The 17,293-nt window shown below is 44.1% G+C and overlaps 1 protein-coding gene across 1 annotated transcript in view; it reads right to left on the bottom strand.

Annotated features, from left to right (window-relative positions):
• The window catches only part of dennd4b (DENN/MADD domain containing 4B), a 45,367-nt gene that overhangs the window by 4,465 nt on the left and 23,609 nt on the right, over positions 1–17,293 (bottom strand). Inside the window, exons 10-28 of the mRNA XM_083678873.1 lie at positions 17,047–17,222; positions 16,508–16,608; positions 15,171–15,386; positions 14,769–14,914; positions 14,430–14,563; positions 14,129–14,243; positions 12,936–13,142; positions 12,157–12,285; positions 11,505–11,649; positions 11,026–11,181; positions 10,518–10,755; positions 9,921–10,200; positions 9,332–9,436; positions 8,708–8,883; positions 8,002–8,158; positions 6,613–6,852; positions 5,669–5,765; positions 5,172–5,337; positions 3,612–3,670 (exon numbers count right to left, since the gene is read on the bottom strand). Of these exons, the coding sequence (XP_083534999.1) occupies positions 3,612–3,670; positions 5,172–5,337; positions 5,669–5,765; positions 6,613–6,852; positions 8,002–8,158; positions 8,708–8,883; positions 9,332–9,436; positions 9,921–10,200; positions 10,518–10,755; positions 11,026–11,181; positions 11,505–11,649; positions 12,157–12,285; positions 12,936–13,142; positions 14,129–14,243; positions 14,430–14,563; positions 14,769–14,914; positions 15,171–15,386; positions 16,508–16,608; positions 17,047–17,222 (3,043 nt within the window). The remainder of the gene's footprint in view (positions 1–3,611; positions 3,671–5,171; positions 5,338–5,668; positions 5,766–6,612; positions 6,853–8,001; positions 8,159–8,707; positions 8,884–9,331; positions 9,437–9,920; positions 10,201–10,517; positions 10,756–11,025; positions 11,182–11,504; positions 11,650–12,156; positions 12,286–12,935; positions 13,143–14,128; positions 14,244–14,429; positions 14,564–14,768; positions 14,915–15,170; positions 15,387–16,507; positions 16,609–17,046; positions 17,223–17,293) is intronic.

Here is a 17,293-nt window from a genome sequence, read left to right as displayed (position 1 = left end):
ATCAATCATTGCTTGAATGCCACAGCCTATTTGAGTATTGTTGCTGACCATGTGCATCCCCTCATGGCCACAATTTACCCAGGAATTGAGTGATGCAATCATGTCACCATGGACCAGAATCTCAAAGGAATGTTTCCAACGTCTTGTGGAATCAATGCCACGAAGAATTGAGGCTGTTTTGAGAGCAAAGGTGAGTATGGAGTACCCAGTATTAGTATAGTGTTCCTAATAAAGTGTTCAATGAGTGTAGATACAGTGCCTTTGGAAAGTATTACTTACAAAAATCTACAAAGTTGAATGGTGGAGAGGAAAAAGCACAGTCAATGGGACAACCTTATCTCAGTCACTCTACAAAATTGGTCTATAACCAAGTGGCCAAAAAGAATCCCTTAATGGTAAATAATCTCCCTCATATCCATAATTGTGTTTGCAACAATGAATTCAAGTGATACAGCAAAGGAAGTCTTCATTTACTACAAAGCATTAAGTTTGGTGCAAATCCAGCACATGCAATGCAGTTTCCGCACCATCTCTCGTGTGAAAAATAGTGGTAGCTGCATCAAGTTATGGGTATGTTTGTCAGGATCAAGATTATGAAATTATGAAATTTGCTGAGTCGGTAGTGACATCCTAATCCACACAGTGTTAAATTGATTTCTCAGCAAATCAGAGACCCTATAAAAACAAAGACATTAATTCCAAAATTACATGAACTATTATCCTTGCATTAAGATGGATTAAATTCAACTTATTGAGTGATTTGATGATGTTCATGCTGATTTTTGCATGAGTGTCATAGCAAAGGGTCTGAATACTCATATACGTGAGGTATTTCTGTATTTCATTTTTAATAAATTTACTGAAATTTCACACAAACATTTTTTCGCTTTGTCATTCTGGGGTATTGTGTGTGGACTGATAGCAAATTCTTTTATTTTAATCCATTTTAAATTGAGTCAATAACACAACAAAATGTGGAAAAAGTGAAGGGGTCTGAATACTTTCCGAAGGCACTGTACCTTGTTAAAAGTGAAAGTCATCTATTCAAACTTACTACTTGGGTTATAAAGTCCAAAAGTATCTGGTTTTTAAGATTAAAAAAGCTAAGCAAAGCAGACATTTATTTTTGCTTTATTAAGTTGTTTCTGAAAGGTAACACGATGAAGTCAGTGCTCAAATTAAGTTAGGGCTGGGCGATATTGTCTAAACATCATATTATTAGTATTTTCAACATGTTTTTCAGGTATTTTGTTTCTTAATAATAAAAGTTATAAATATGTTTAATATGTGTAACAGCTCACCTTAAAACATTACCACCAAAGATACAGGGGATACCGATGAAGCCTATAGCCTATAAAATAACTTGTGCCTCTGAGTTGCCATTCTAAGTCTAAGATGTCATACATTTTATAGGCCTATATATGCACAATGCACTAGGCCTACATGTCTGTCACATCATAGCCAGGAAGCCTATTCAGAGTTGAGGATGGCCTGTCAGGTAGCCTAACACTAGTTACAGTCGTAGCCTAGCGCTAATTAGTTGGAATGCTATTGACCACTTTTTTTCTTCAAATAGAGACATCTGGTTTGAATCATTGGCTTTCTTAGAGGAGTATCTACACAATGAACATATGAACATTTATTTTCCATTGGTCAAATAAATGCATTTTTGATTGACACCCCAGATAGTACATTGTTTTCCTATCCTGTCCCTGTACCGCTACAACCTAAAACCTGACACTAAAAATTCCTCATATTATTATATAATCCATATGATGCGCTGTATAGCGTTGCATTAATAGCACACCGACTACAGTATTGTAAATGTTCTGCTGTTTCGTTCTGCGCCTATTCTTCGCTATTTCGCGGGTATTGTCCATTGATATTGTCATGTGTATGAAAAGCTACTCATTTTACATATGGGAACTAAAGTTTGAATAGTCATGCATCTTCAAATCATGTGAAAGTATAAATGAAACTGTTGAACACAAAATCTGCACGTGTTACGATGAGAGGAGGTTGAAGGTACAGTAGGCTATAGTCACAATCCATATGAAAGCCTTTTTTCTCTTCGTCATGATTGGACAGATTTCATGCATTTGTAACGAGTAACTAGGGTGTCACTGAAACATTTATAGGAGTAAAAGTACACATTTTCTTGTGAAAATGAAGGGGAGTAAAAGTATAAGTACAGATACCCCCAAAACATACTTAAGTACAGTAACTGTCAGGGTGATTGTCAAACAAGCAGATTCGCAAAACTAATCTGAGATTTGAGCCCGATTTGCACTCTTCAAATGTGAGGTGCACAAACTCCTCTGCGCTCCTTCTGCTCTTGGCTCGCAGAGAGGGTGTCATCTGTGTCATCTTCACGCAATATGCTAATATTTTATATAGATATTCGCAACTCATGGCTCAATTTTCAAAAACACGTACTCTATACGCCCCGGGAAAAGTTGCACCAGTAGGATGTGGCGCACCACACTTGGGGAAAATGGCATTTCAATTGCTTTACTGCTAGACAAAGACGCTATCCAGAAAATATAATATAATATAGTTATCGTTAGTTTTGTAGATTTGGTAGCTTTAGATGCTACCGATGATCAAGTAATCAGAAAATGTAGGTTTGACACTCACACCATTCTGGAATTAGCCTTGGGGAGCGGGACCAGAGCTTTTCCAATGTTTTGCATTCCATTGCCGACCTTCTCAATCAACTGCTTGATTAACATTTTGTAACCTACGGCGTTAAATTTTTGACGCAGTAAAATTTAGCAATTTTTGACGCAGTCGACAATGGAGCACAACATATTAAGCCTGTAATCAACTAAAGCTTAAAGGAACATTCCAAACCATATGATGTTAAATGAAAATAACAAACATTATTGTTGGCTCTTATGTATTATCCATCTAGAATTTGAGTGACCCCTCCATACCCAGGCTGTCACTGGCCACTTGGTTCAGGAATTGTCAAGTCTTTTCCTCGCATTTGTTCAAGGTTTCACTCGCCTCCGGTGCAAATTTCATGGGAGAGTAGCTTTGAATGTTTATCTTTATCTCTGTTTTAAATCAGCAACTTTTTTGTTCGCATTTGATTGGAGATGTATTATTTATCGAATTGGTGATTCTTTGCCAGATTTTCTCTTTTGATGATACATTAATTTCCCCACGTTGAAGTAAATCTTTGTTTTCAATTGTTGTCTACCAAATGCGTGATTTCATTTGAAGTAATGTTCTCTGACCTGGACTTCCAAGTCACAGTCCATTGTAAAATGATGAGGAGCTCACGTTATTTAAATAAGGCGTGTCCGCTTCTTTTTGCGCTCACCTCCACACACAAGAACAGCATAGTAAGGTCTTTGAAAATAGCTTCTCAATACATGGGCACAGTGTGGCGTATGAAAGCGGGCACATACGTCAGCTTTTACGTTTCTTTGAAAATCATCCTGAAAGTACTTATACTTCACTATCACACCATACGTGACTTTACAATCATATGTTGTAGTCCATGTTCAGAAGCAAGCATCACTGTTTTCCAATTCGACTTCATATCTGACTCTCATGGGAGTTTCTAGAACCCGGCTGCCTGGTGTCTTCAAGAGCCAACTTACCAACGTGATCTTTGCCCATAGCAGCCAGGGTGAGGAAGAGGATCTCTCTGTACAGACTCCTGCATAGACAAACAACATACAATACATAACATATTTTGCCATCAAGGAAACCATGAGTAGCAATGATTGAAAGACATCTTACAACAAGCATTTTCAAACTTGTTAAACTTCAACTGCTTAACCCGCTCAAGTCCCATTTTCTGTTTTTCAGAATTCCCCATACATTTTTTTTTTTTTAATAACAATCCAATAAACATCAGCTATCAAGTGTAATACATTTTCTTATTCAGGACAGTTTCATGTGTTTTTATGAAAATGTATAAATTAGCATGTTATCATCAATCATATAAACTATAAATCATTTGACATGTTCAATGGCAATCAGATTATGGCAGAAGAAAGTATAAGCAGTAAGAAAAACAAAATCATTGAGATGATTGCATCAGTTCATGTTTTAAGTTCCATCAAACAGAACTAATATCATTTTGGAAAATTACTTTTTTACCAATCCATTTTACAATACAAAAATCCATCAGAACATGCATCCAAATAGGACAATTTGCTCTCTCAGGCTGTGAAGCTGAGATACAGCAATTCCCATATTGGAAGAACCGTCTAGCGCTTCTAAACACAGTGGCAAAAAAAAAACGGTTATTCTGATTTGTCCGATTGGCCCATCAGAACAAATGATGTGTCAATATGTGCACAAAACCCCACCCCTACAACGTCACTTTGACGGCAAGTCGCTAGGATCAAAGCATTCGCTCGTGTCTGTCTCAGTCATTCAATACTAGGAGCACTGGTTGTAGATCGCTGCAGTAAAAGTTATACATGTATATACAGTGCCCTATAAGTATTAGAAAGAGGAAGCATTTTGTCTTCTTTTAGCTCTATACTCCAACATTTTGGATTTGAAATCAAACAATTACTATGACGTTAAAGTAGAGATTCTCAGCTTCAATGTATTTTTTTCAGATTGGGTTCACCATTTAGAAAGTACAAAATGCTCCCCCCCTATTTCAGGGCTCCAAAAATATTGGAAAAAATAATATAATGTCCAAATAGTACTCATGTTTAGTATTTGGTCGACAATCTTTTGCATGCAATAATTGCCTGAAGTCTGCGACCCACCAGCCACCAGATGCTGGGCATATTCTCTAGTGATGCTCTGCCAGGCCTGTGCTGCAGCCATCTTCAGTTGTTGTTTTGAGGTCTTTTTGCCTAAAATCTGGTGTTTGATTTCAAATCCAAACTGTTGGAGTATAGAGCTAAAAGAAGACAACATGCTTGTCAAATTCAATAAAAAAAGACTACTCTCTAGTTGCTTGCGTTCGACTTCAGGACCCGCAGCAATTCTCTCAGTTCGCAAACCAGATGTCTTGGGAGGGTTAAGCAACGCAAACATACATTTAACACAAGTTTAGCTCCACAAGGGTTTGTGATGAGGTATTAGTCAAATGACTTATTTGTATTTGATGTAGAGTAACAATGGAGCTCGTCTATATAAAATACATACATCAGCAGAAAGGTTTAATCAACAACTGATGATTGCCCCCTCACCTTTGTATCTTGGCAGTGCCAGGTTGCTTGGCGATGGTATCCAGGAAGAGGGTAACGGCCTTGTGGACCTCATTCATACCGACCCAGCGCAGCACTTCCTCCAGGAAGGCAAGGGTGAAGGGGTGGTTGTGCCTCCTCCAGCTGTGGCTCCGCATGGGCACACCACCTGGAGAGAGGCGGAGGGAGGGAGGGAGGGATACAGACAGATAGAGAGAGAGGTTCAGAGTGAGAGAGGGATTGATAGATATAGAAAGAGAGGGAGGGAGAGAAAAAGACGGAGGTAAATGGATAAAGTTAAATTGACAGAGAAAGAGGAGACAGAGGAAAAAGAAAGAGAAAGTGAGAGAGTTGGGCACAGAGCGAATGAGAAATGAAGAAGATGTCAGAGGAAGAGCAAAATGTAGAGAGAAACAGAAGAGAAGCAATTCATGATAGGATTTCAATATTTTATTGACATTTTTTTCATTTCCATAAGTTGATTTGTTGAGTGGTCTTACTGTGTATCCTCCAGAGGATGTAGAGGGGGGGCCAGTGGTCTGTGTCGGGGGTCAGAGTGTCCCACAGGAGCCTCACTCTCACCGCAGAGTTCTCTGACTGAGATCAAGTCAAAGCAGAGGACATATCCATGAACACAAGCTAATGTAACAACGCAACAATGTACAGCTTCGCTAGTGTCTCCTCTGTGAGAGCAAGTGTTTAAGAACGACAGATATTCCATTTGTACAGCGGTGCGATTAGAATGTGCCATTGCTGATACAGGTTCAGATATGATTGAATTCCCCTGATGGTTAAGGTTCAGGCTGGTGATAAGGTCATCCAATCCTGGATCTGTGGTTAGAGCCAAGTTAGTCTGTATGCTCTGACGGACACTTTGGATCGAAAGCATATCTGACATTTGCCATTAACCAGAAGTGTGCAGAGACTCTGGTCTAGAGGGCTGCATTGGGATTGGGTCCCGCCGGGAGCGGGCGGTTTGAACTTTGCTGCGGGCGGGAACGGGCGGATAAAAAAAACACTGCGGGATCAGGATGTAGTCTAGGCTAGCGACAATGGGGACTTCTCCCGTCCTGCGGGACAGGAGAAGACACAAAATCAATGCATCTCTATTATTGTGCAGGCAGAAATTCTCAGAGTTTTGCGGACACGGGCGGGAGTGGACATACACACTGCGGAAGCGGGCGGGAGTGTAACACGCACCCTGCGGTCGCGGGCGGTAATGGTCAGAAATTCAGTGAGAGCGGGCGGGAGCGGGATGAAGAAAACAGTCCCACGCAGGGCTCTACTCTGGTCTCACATCTTGGTGGACTGTGTGTTTTGTGTCAGGTGCAGCTCATTCCTTCCAGTAGGGGGCAGGGCAGTTATCTGAGTGAGCTGGTTGGCCAGTAGGGGGCGGTGCAGTTACCTGAGTGAGCTGGTTGGCCAGTTAAGGGGGCAGTGTTACCTGAGTGAGCTGGTTGGCCAGCGCTGAGAGGCGGACCAGCTGTAGCAGGTTGGTGGGAAGGCCCAGGCGCTGGAAGTACCACACCAGGTTCCAGAAGATGATGGAGTGGTTGTCTAGGAGCAGGGCCTGGCTCAGCACCGCCTCGCCCTCGTTCTCCAGCAGGCTCTCCAGCTCCTTCCGTAGCACCAGGGGGCTCAGGTAGGCCACCGTCACCAGGGGGGGCCCGCCAACCGAGGAACCCTGGTACAGTCACATCAGTCATTTAACACACACTCTGATCCACAGCAACTCACAATAAGTGCAATCATCCTAAAGTCAGCGAAACAACTACAATCACACAACACTTTATTAGGAACACCTGTACACCTTCTCATGGTGGAGGTGGTGTAATGGTGTGGGGAACGTTTTCTTGGCACACTTTGCGCCCATTAATACCAATCAATCATCGCTTTAATGCCACAGCCTATTTGAGTATTGTTGCTGACCATGTGCATCCCTTCATGGTCACAATTTACCCATCTTCTAATGGCTACTTCCAGCATGATAATGCACCATGTCACAAAGCAAAAATTTGTCTCAAACTGGTTTCATGAACATGACAATAAGTTCAGTGTTCTTCAGTGGCCTTCCCAGTCACCGGATCTGAATCTAATAGAACACCTTTGGGATGTGGTAGAACGGGAGATTCACAGCTTGAAAATGCACCTGAAAAATCTGCAGGAATTGCGTGATGCAATCATGTCATCATGGACCAGAATCTCAAAGGAATGTTTCCAACATCTTGTGGAATCAATGCCACGAAGAATTGAGGCTATTTTGAGAGCAAAGGGAGGCCCTACCCAGTATTAGTATAGTGTTCCTAATAAAGTGTCAAGAAAGTAAGTGTATATCACAATCATCGCAAGTGAGACTTTCTATAAAAAATGCTAGTAGCTTTACGGGACACAGAACAACATTAGCTGTTGCTTTTTACTTCAACTCACTACAATGCATTCAACTTCCAACTTCCATCTCCATGTTTTGTAAGAAGAGAGAGATGTTGGCGGTTAAGTTTCAAAGACGTGACTTGATGCAGACATTTTGGGTAGATACCAGATGCTTGGGAGAAGCAATTTTTTGTGTGTTGTGTATTTGTTTCAGGTCGATTGTGTGAGTGAGTTTTTTTTCCAATTGGCACAAGGGAAGGATAACTGATTTATTGTTCCTTTTATGAGCCTCGTAGAAATCAGTGTCGAGGAAATTCGAGAGGGCAATTCTGAATTGAGTTGGGACCCCAACCCTGCCTGACAGAAATGTGTAAGAAATAACTATTAGACAACAGTATGTCTAAAACTATTAGACAACAAACAACAAACAATATAGAGAAAGAAACAGAGTTGTGTAGAGTACCATGGTGGTGCTGCTGCTCTCAGAGTAGCTGCTGGTCTCAGAGCTGGAGTCCTCGCTGACGCCGTTGTGGAGGTGGCGCAGGACGGCCTCCTGACCACCAGGCGGCTTGGTGGCGTTCTCCATCTCATCCTCGGCATTCCAGTTGTTCCGCTCAAGACTGCGGCAAAAAAAACAAAAAACGGTTTTGGTTATACGTCTCAATGCAGAGATTGTAGAGTCCTGTCAGTCCTGTAGAGCCAACGGTTGTTGCCGGCGGTTGTTCTAGTTCGGCAACAACACACCGAGCAGATTCAAGCATAGTTTTAAAACTTAGTAGCTCTGATATCTCATTCTAATATTCTATATCTCCTATTTCCCATATATAAGTTTTGCTAACATATGGGCCTTGGTGGAAAGACTGAATCATGATAGGAGATGTGGTTATAGCAGAGGAGGCCAACCCTCCTCATGGAGTTCTACTAGGGGTGCAAGTCTTTTGTTCTGCCAATCTGCTCCTGATGAGCAGCTGCTATGTACAAGTTCTAGGCGCTCAAACAAAAAGCCTGCAGACCATATGCTGTCCATCTCCAGGACCAGAGGTGTTGACCATGCAACTTTGTATGAGATGACAGCCGCTCCATCCCCCTCCCATCTCACACACAGTCCAGTCTCCATCTCTCCAGCCACCCCTGGATGATGGTGTATGAGGAAGGGATGTCCCTCCTACCTACTGACGGGTCCCAGGTCACAGATCTCTGCGTTGAGGAGTGGCACGAAGGTGGCGGAGCAGAAGGGACAGCTGGAGTTGAGGTTGGAGTCGTCTGACGTCCAGCCGGCCATGATCTCCTCATCGTAGACCAGGGAGTTACAGCTTCGACACAGGGAGCAGCTGGATAGCAACACCTGGACAGACCAAGGAAGGTCAATATCTGAACCTGTTTCCCTACATTAACTTTATATATTACATTTATTTGTCAGGTATAATGCACATCCAACATAATATTAAAGCCATTTAGCAGACCCTTGTGTCCAAAGTGACAAAGTGCAGGGGAGTACATTTATAAAAAAAAAAAAAAAAAAAACATATATATATATATATATATATGTGTGTGTATAGTCCCAGCATATCATTCAACATTTCTGTAAATATTCTATATTTAGCCAAAGGGCACATTCAAACAGTTGTGTTAAAAACATTGATAGTATACATGGGAGAATGATATCTAAATCCAATTGAAGCCAAACTCTGTAAGTAGGGATGCCCTGCCTGGCCTAGAAATAATCATACATTATCGCCAAGTGCTTGTGTGTGCTGTGTGCCGTCTGATGGTGGTTGAGGTTAGTGTTTTACCTCGAGTCCTGCCCCTTCTTGATTAGAGTCCCAGGACTTGCGGAGTGGAAATGCCAGACTGCTGGTCTCAGCCAGGTCAATGTCACTTCCCACTGACAAAGAACTCTAGATAGAGAGAGAGAGAGAGAGGGTAGGGCATGTTTTGAAAAAGCAGCCTCTTTATAGTCACTGACCTCATGAACCCCTATGTGCCATTTAGCACCAGGTTACCAACTGTGACAGATAAGTACCTGGGCTGGAAAGTAGCCCTTGATACCACATAGTCTCTTAGGGTGAAATCCTAACTAGAGAACTCCAATCATCGCACACATTTCCAACTGACATCAATGCAAGACCTGCATGCTGAGGGGTGGAATTAAAAACAAATCTCAAGAACTATATCAATTAAAATGAAAAATATCTTAGCATGTACACTAGAAATAATAACAAATATACCATAATGGACTGAAATTACCATGTGAAAAAAATATTATAACGTAAAAAAAAAAAAAAAAAAATAAAACTACCTAGTAGATAAAATGTATATGTTGCCTAGGGGCAACACACATACTGTATATATAATATAATATATACACATATATTGACTTACCTCCGAGGTAGCATTATAGAGCCTCTCCTTGGCCTTCAACAGGCTCTCGGCCACCTGGGCTTTGCGAGACTGTCTCTGTTCAGCCCTGCGGCTCCCTGCCACTCCCCCTCCCGGGCGCCGGTCGTCCACGCTGGCGGCCCGGCGGACCGAGGCTCGGTGGCGGGTGGGCGTGAGGAGCTGCTGGAGCTTCCCCGCCAGGCCTCCGCGGCTCGGTGAGGCCACGTTGTTGGAGTTCTCGTCCACCGTCTTCCTGCTCACCGTGTCTCTCAGTCCAGACGGCCTACAGCATCCATGAAACGTCAGTCCAGACACACGCTTCACCACGAGGAAAGTAAAGCACTTTGGGTGTCTAGAAAAGCGCTAGATGAATCCAATCAATTTCCGTTATTAATAATGATATTGATAATGATAATAATAATCATTATTATCGCAATAAACACAATTTCAGCCATTTTCTGCCATTAAGATGGTAATGTTCCACTTTCTAGATCTCTAATTCCAACCCTAATTAATAATAACACCCAATTCCAAGTATTTAGCCATTTTAAATGCACTTTAAATGCACTGAATAAAGTTGTGTTTGATGTGACCTCTGACCTGCTGTCTCTCTCCCCGGGCTGACAGCTGCAGTCCGTCTCAGGGTCAGCTGTCTCGGAGCACTCTCTGTAGAAGGTGGACAGGCAGACGTCGCTGCGCCGCACCAGGACACCAGCGGGGGGCAGAGGAGGGGGGGTGGACGTGTCTCGCGGACCCGCGGGGGGCTTACGGGAGGCCGGGTCGTCGTTGCCGTTAGCCCCCGTGTTTTGGAGTAACGACTTCCTCGAGAGCTTCGACTCTGTGGATGAGATTGGGGGGGGGTCACCTTATGTGGTCCTAGAGAAATACAAGATGTGCAGACTTTTGTTGCAGCCCGGTATTAACACTAATAAACTGATGAAGGTCCGTATGACCGTTGAATCAGTTGAAGCAGGTATGTTTGTTCAGAACTGGAAGGAAACGCTGCATACTCTATGGCTTGACCTTGGGAAAAAGAGTTTAGGAGGAGTTACAATAGTTGAAACCTTCTGAATGTGTGAGTCTAGGACAGATATCTCCTGTGACTCACTGCCAGTGGAGGCTCTCATACTGTTCAGGCTGTTGCTTTTCACCAGAGGGCCTGTCAGGGATTCGTGGCTGGAGCTTTCACTCAGGCCGCTCCAGCTCGACTGACGAATCAGGTTGGAGTGTGGGCGGGGTCGTTGGTGACAGTCCATAGTGACATCTTAAATCAAAGGGAAAGATGTTTTAACAGTTTACCTTCACAGATAATACTTTGGTAGAATATCAGCCACAAAATGTACATCATGCATGTACTGATCATTCATTACAGCTTAAAAGGAGGGAAAGTACTGTTTACAAAACTCCTTTACTCCTCTTTAACTTGTTGTTGACTTTGATTTTAGGAGGTCAAGATTTGCTCAAAGCTGGTACAGTATTTGAATTAGAATTCCATAACTGTTATGTCATACTGCTACCATCCTTATACATATCAACATATGGCTCTGACTCATACAACAAACTGTGACATGGACAAACGATCCTGACCTGTCCGTGAGCCTATAGAGCCACACTTCTGCCGCTGTCTGATTGGCTGTCTGAACTGCGCCACGGCCATCAGGACGTTGCGTAGCTTGGCCCAGCGCAGGCGGCCGCCCTGATTGGTGGAGGGCCACTTGCTCTCCAGCACTGCCTGAGCAGAAGGGGAGGAGGCAGTGGAGAGAGAGTAAAGTGTGATCCTTGACACCACATATTTAGTGTACAAGCCAGACCTCAGCAAAATACGCATTTGGAATTATTTCAAATATTTGAAAAACTTAGTGTGCTTGATTTAGCTTGCAAGTGCCATTTGCATTTCTGAAACTATTCAATTGGTTCCATTGCGCTTAACAAGTCAAGCACAACTCAAGTTTTCTTAAATATTTGAAACCATTTAAAATATGTATTTTGCAAGCATACAGCATCCTTGAAGAGCGTATAATAACTCAACTTTGCGTGCACACTAAGAATACATGGCTAGGCAGCATGCTATATGAACAGTTAACATATCATGGAACACTTCTCTCCAGTGATAACCCCAAATGCTAATGCTACCATTTTGGACATGTGACAGGCTAGCACTTGAGCCAATGTGACTAGTTGTAATATCCATAGGTAATAGTGTTGTTATTGTTGTCATAGTAGGTGATAGTGTTGTTACCTTGTTGTAATATCCATAGGTGATAGTGTTGGGCGTGATCCCTGCTTTCTTCATCTCCAGGAGGACTCGCACGGCGAGGACAGGCTGGCCGTACTGACCACACAGCTGCATCAGGATCCTGTAACACACCTGAGAACAGGGAGCACGCCAACCTTACACACATGACTACAACAACGAGAATGATTCCTATTATTTTGTCGATTATTGATTTGATTGATTGATTGATTTAGTGGAGTTGAGTTTATACAGGGACAATGCACATTCATCAACAGTTCTGTAGATATGCCAGTTTTAGCCAGCCGGCTAATTCTCAACAGTCGTCCCTGGGGAAGAGTTGCAGGGCAGAGGAGAGAGGATGAATGAGCCAAATGGAGGCAGAGGAGGATTATCAGCATTCACAGACATTCAAGTGACATGTGACTGGAGCACAATGCTTCGCCTGCTACTGCATCGTCATTATTTTTAATTGTGCATTAAAAGTTGCAAACCAAAGTTTGTTAACCAGGTCCAATTTCTTAAAAATATATCCATGTATATATCCATGTGGCCTGGGGTGGTCCAGTGGTCTAGCACCACGGCCTACAGTGCACACATATGCCCATGTCGGCATGGGTTTGAATCCGGCCCATGCCCTGCTGACATACCCTCTCCTCATTAGTTCCTGGACCACTCTACTGTCTCTGTCACGGGAGTGGGACAACCACACTCCAAAAAATAACCTTAAAAAAAAGAAAAGTGTTTAGGGAGTAAGGATGGTTTGTGGAGAGGGCCTCTCCTACCTCGTCCGGCAGCACCACCTTCCGGGTCTCCATGTGCTTGAGGATCTCGTAGGCTGTGTGCAGGGCACGCACCTTGGCAGTCTCCGCCCGCACAAAAGTAGGCAGGTAGATGAACCACAGCCCGTAGCAGTGGCCCAGTAGGCACTTGGACCACATGTCCGGCACCGCCGAGTACTTCTGTGCCCGTTTCTGCGCCAGCTTAATCTCCTAAAAGGGGTGTTGGGGTGGGGCAAAGGATTAATAGACTGTCCAATACAAATGAAAAGCAATACCATTTAAAGGTCTATTCAACTTCAGCGGAAATGTTAATGCCTGACTGGATATTGTGGTTACTTATGTTGCCTGGTTCTTCATAGATTGCCAACGCCAAAGGAGGAAGACAAGGTTATGACCAAACCAGAAGCATTTGGTCAGACTTAAGTCTCTCTCTTTCATGCAGGAGTCATGCAAGTCAGCAACCACATAGAGTACCCATCATGAAACACTGATGACGATTTTACCAATAATAGTCTTTTTTCTTGGAGTTAATTGGTTCAGTGTATTGTGAATCACATGGTTGCACGCTCAAAACGATGGGTGAGAGTAGTCTGACAACCCCACTGACTGCCTGGGGTATTAACCCAAAGCACACAGCCACTGTGTCTGCAGCTTTTTAATATTGAATGACTGGTAATGAAATATTGATATTCATTAAAATAAAATGCCACAATATGACAGTGAACTTAGTCCCTCCTTCCTTTGTCTTTGTGAAAGAACTGGGTTGTACTGTAGCTACAGTCATTACATTTTGAAATGTTTGAATACACCTCTAAATCAAGTTACTTCTCAGTCCTTTGAATCGAGAGTTTTGATATCCTTAGAGGCTTCTATCCTGTTACGGTTTAGCTACAAGGACACTACAGGGACATGTATACCTGAGATGACTGACCAGGTCTCTCTTGAAAAATAGATTTGATCTCAATCAGACTAACCTGGATAAATAAAGGTTCAAAACATACATTTTGTATGAATACAAAATGATCCAATGCATTTTTCTTTTCAAACACGTTGACCTGTTTGTGTGTGTGTGCGTGTGTGAGTGTGGATATAGGGTGGGTAAGGGTCCTAGACAAGCAGCCCAGGATGTGTGGGTCGGGGTGGGTTGTCATGTGTGAGGAGAGGCTGGCTGTGGTGGAGGAGGCTGAGGTTGGTACCTGTTTGGTGCGTCGGGGGGCAGGACTGCTGGGGGCGCTGCCTTTGGCTGGGACACGGAGCTGGTCATGGGGCTGGTCGAACAACTCTACCCTCAGGAGGGGGAACGTCTCATAGCTGCACGGACAGAAGGGAGACACACTAGCATACTAAAAACAATGAAACCATGTATTTCTAAGGGGCATGCATTTTAAGTGGTATAAAGTATATACCACACAGCCATACATTCAGTTACACTTATTGAACATACCATTACGTCAATGTACGTGTGTGTGTGTGCATGTGTCAGTGTACGTGTGTTACCTGTAGAGAGCGGGGCACTCTGATCCATCAGGCTCCTGGGGTTCCTCTGGTGGCATGATGAAGACTGTGTGTTCTCCACTGTGGGTCTCATCCAGGTCTATCAGACGCACCTCCTCTGGCTTCTCCACATCCACCTGCTCACACACACACACACACACACACACACACACACACACACACACACACACACACACGCACGCAATTGCAAACTTCTGACAAACACATTTACAACTACTACTGTACATTTCGATATGAGGGGATATATTTGGGGTATGAATAAGAACACTTATATGTGCATATGAAATAGAAATATGAAATCTATATAGATGTGATTCTGACCTTCTGGACACACTCGTCGAAGAACTCCAGACAGGCATGGCGGTCGCTGACGAAGGAGCACTCCTCGATGAACTGAGTAAACATCTGGGTCCTGGTGAGCTGGGTGTAGAACTTCTGGTAGGTGCGCTCACGAGACTTCAGGAACCCTGCAGGACACACACACACGGCTGGTTCTGGAGATGCTCTGCAATATCACACACACCTCCCCCTACCCCCACCCCTGCAGCAGGTAGGTACAATCACACGCACGTGCACACACTACTAACCCTGCAGGTTGTAAGGGGAGGTCTATAGACCTATCGGAGGAGGCCTGGGTGATGGGGAGCAGCAGGTAGGTGCAATGACACACACACACACACACACACACACACAAACCCACCCAAACCCACCCAGAGTACTGACCCTGCAGGTTGAAGAGGGAGCTGCAGTCAGTGGTGCGGTCTGAAGGGGCCTGTGTGATGGGCAGCAGGAAGGTGCGGTAGCCCCGCAGCAGGCAGCTCATGAAGCGCAGGAAGGCCTCCTGGATCTCCAGCTCCAGCTGCTTCTGACGCCCGTAGATCAGGTCATAGTCCGTCAGCAGGAACTCCAGGGTGGCCTCCTCCTGACCCGGGGTGTAGACTTGGGTGGGGGAGAGAAAAGGGGAGAGAAAATTGAGAGAGAGGGGGGTGAGAGAAGGGAGGGAAAGAGAGAGGGGGGGGGGAATGGAGAGAAAGGGGGAGAGAAGATTTGATAGAGGGGGAGAGAAGGGGGGTGGGTGGGAGAGAGATGAGAGAAAAAGAGAGAGGGAGGGAGGGAGGGATGGAGAGAAAGGGGGAGAGAAGATTGAGCAGGGGGTGAGAGAGAAGGATAGTAAGAGAAATAGTGATAGAGAGGAGGAAAGGAGAGAGAGAGAGGATGGAGCGAGGGAAAGAGATGGTGAGAAATCAAGAAGAAGAGTGATGGGAGGAGGAAAGACAGACATTGAGGGGACAAGGAGAGGTATAAAGGGGGAGATGGAGAGTTTTCACAAATCCTTCAATTTGATCAGAGACGGTATAAGACAGGTCACTAACATCACAGAGAAAGAGAAAGAGCGAAAGAGATGAAGGGTGAAACCCCACCAGTGCCCCCCTCAAGTCACTCACATCATAACACATACGCACACACATAATTACCCATTGCAGACTCATCTTTCACTGTAATTAACTGTACTGACAACCTGTCAATGTCATTGTATATAGTCATTCCATTGTGTACATTGCTTACATTGCTGTTTATACTGCTGTTTATATTCAATTTATTGTTGCACTCCTCTGTGGCACTGTCACTTTTGCATTTCACTGCATACTTGTATGCACGTGACAAGTAAAGAATCTTTAATCTTGAAATGTTGTGAAAGAGAAAAGTAGGTGGTGCACAAAAGGAGGTATAACAGATATGGTTGATATCTGATATGGTAGATATCCTGACCTGGCTAGGAAACGGACCCGGGCAAAACACAGTACATATTTCATACGGTTTTAAATATTTGAAAAATCGAGAGGTGTGTGTGATTTAGCTAGTCCTGCATGCCGTGTTAGCACTTCTGAGAGTACTTCATTGTTTCCATTGTGCCTGACAAGTGAAATCAAGCACACTTGATGCAACGTATCTGAAACCGTTTAAAATGCGTATCGTGCCAAGGTCTGCTAGGACGCCGCGCCAGGGAGAGATCAAAAGACAGAAGAATGTTGGCTACGCCGTGTCCAGCCATCACTCACTCTTCTCCAGGGTTCGGTGCAGGTTGGTGAGGGAGTTCACCAGGATCTTGCCGTGCTTCCTGGGTAGCGATCGCCACGACAGTGGCTTCTTGTCCTCCGATCTGAGGAAGAAGAGAATGAAATCGTCACGGTTTGTTCACCACAAAGACGTCAATACAAACAATAAACAAGCTACTGACTAGAGGAGAAATTCGAAGCAACAACAACTGACTTTAGATTCACATTGGCTTCCTTGAGTTTGTTCTTGCCTCTTTGACAGGGTTCAGTTTGGAAGCCCAATATGTAATAGCACCCCCCCGCTGTCAGCATTAGAAGTTACTACTCACACTCTCACTAATTTCCTCAGTATCAGCGTTGGAATACTCTCTCTTTTTTTTTTTTTTAAGGTTATTTTTTGGAGTGTGGTAGTCCCACTCTCGTATTTTTTTCCGTTTTTATTGGACAGAGACGGCAGAGAAAGACAGGAAAGTAAGGAGGAGAGTCTATGTTATGGTGCTAGATCACTGGCCCACCCCAGGCCACAGCGTGGGTAGACTCACTGAAAGATGGTGTTTGTGTCGAGGTCGACACACACCACGTCGGTGGGGGGGTCGTAGAGGTCGAAGTAGCTGGAGTGCACGCCCACGATGAAGGGCATGGGGGCGTTGAGGACGTCGGCGAGCCGCAGCGGACAAAGGGGAATGTAGGGGCAGTACCACCGCAGGGGGAACGTCATCTGGAGGGGGGGGACCGATATAAAAAGTGGAATGATCGAGAAGCAGCTTATGGAACTCACACACAGCAGGA

This window comes from Argentina silus (genome assembly GCF_951799395.1).
Source record: "Argentina silus genome assembly, chromosome: 10".
Classification (NCBI taxonomy): Eukaryota; Metazoa; Chordata; class Actinopteri; order Argentiniformes; family Argentinidae; genus Argentina; species Argentina silus.
Note: the sequence above shows the minus strand (reverse complement) of the source record. Positions and strands in the feature narration are given on the sequence as shown.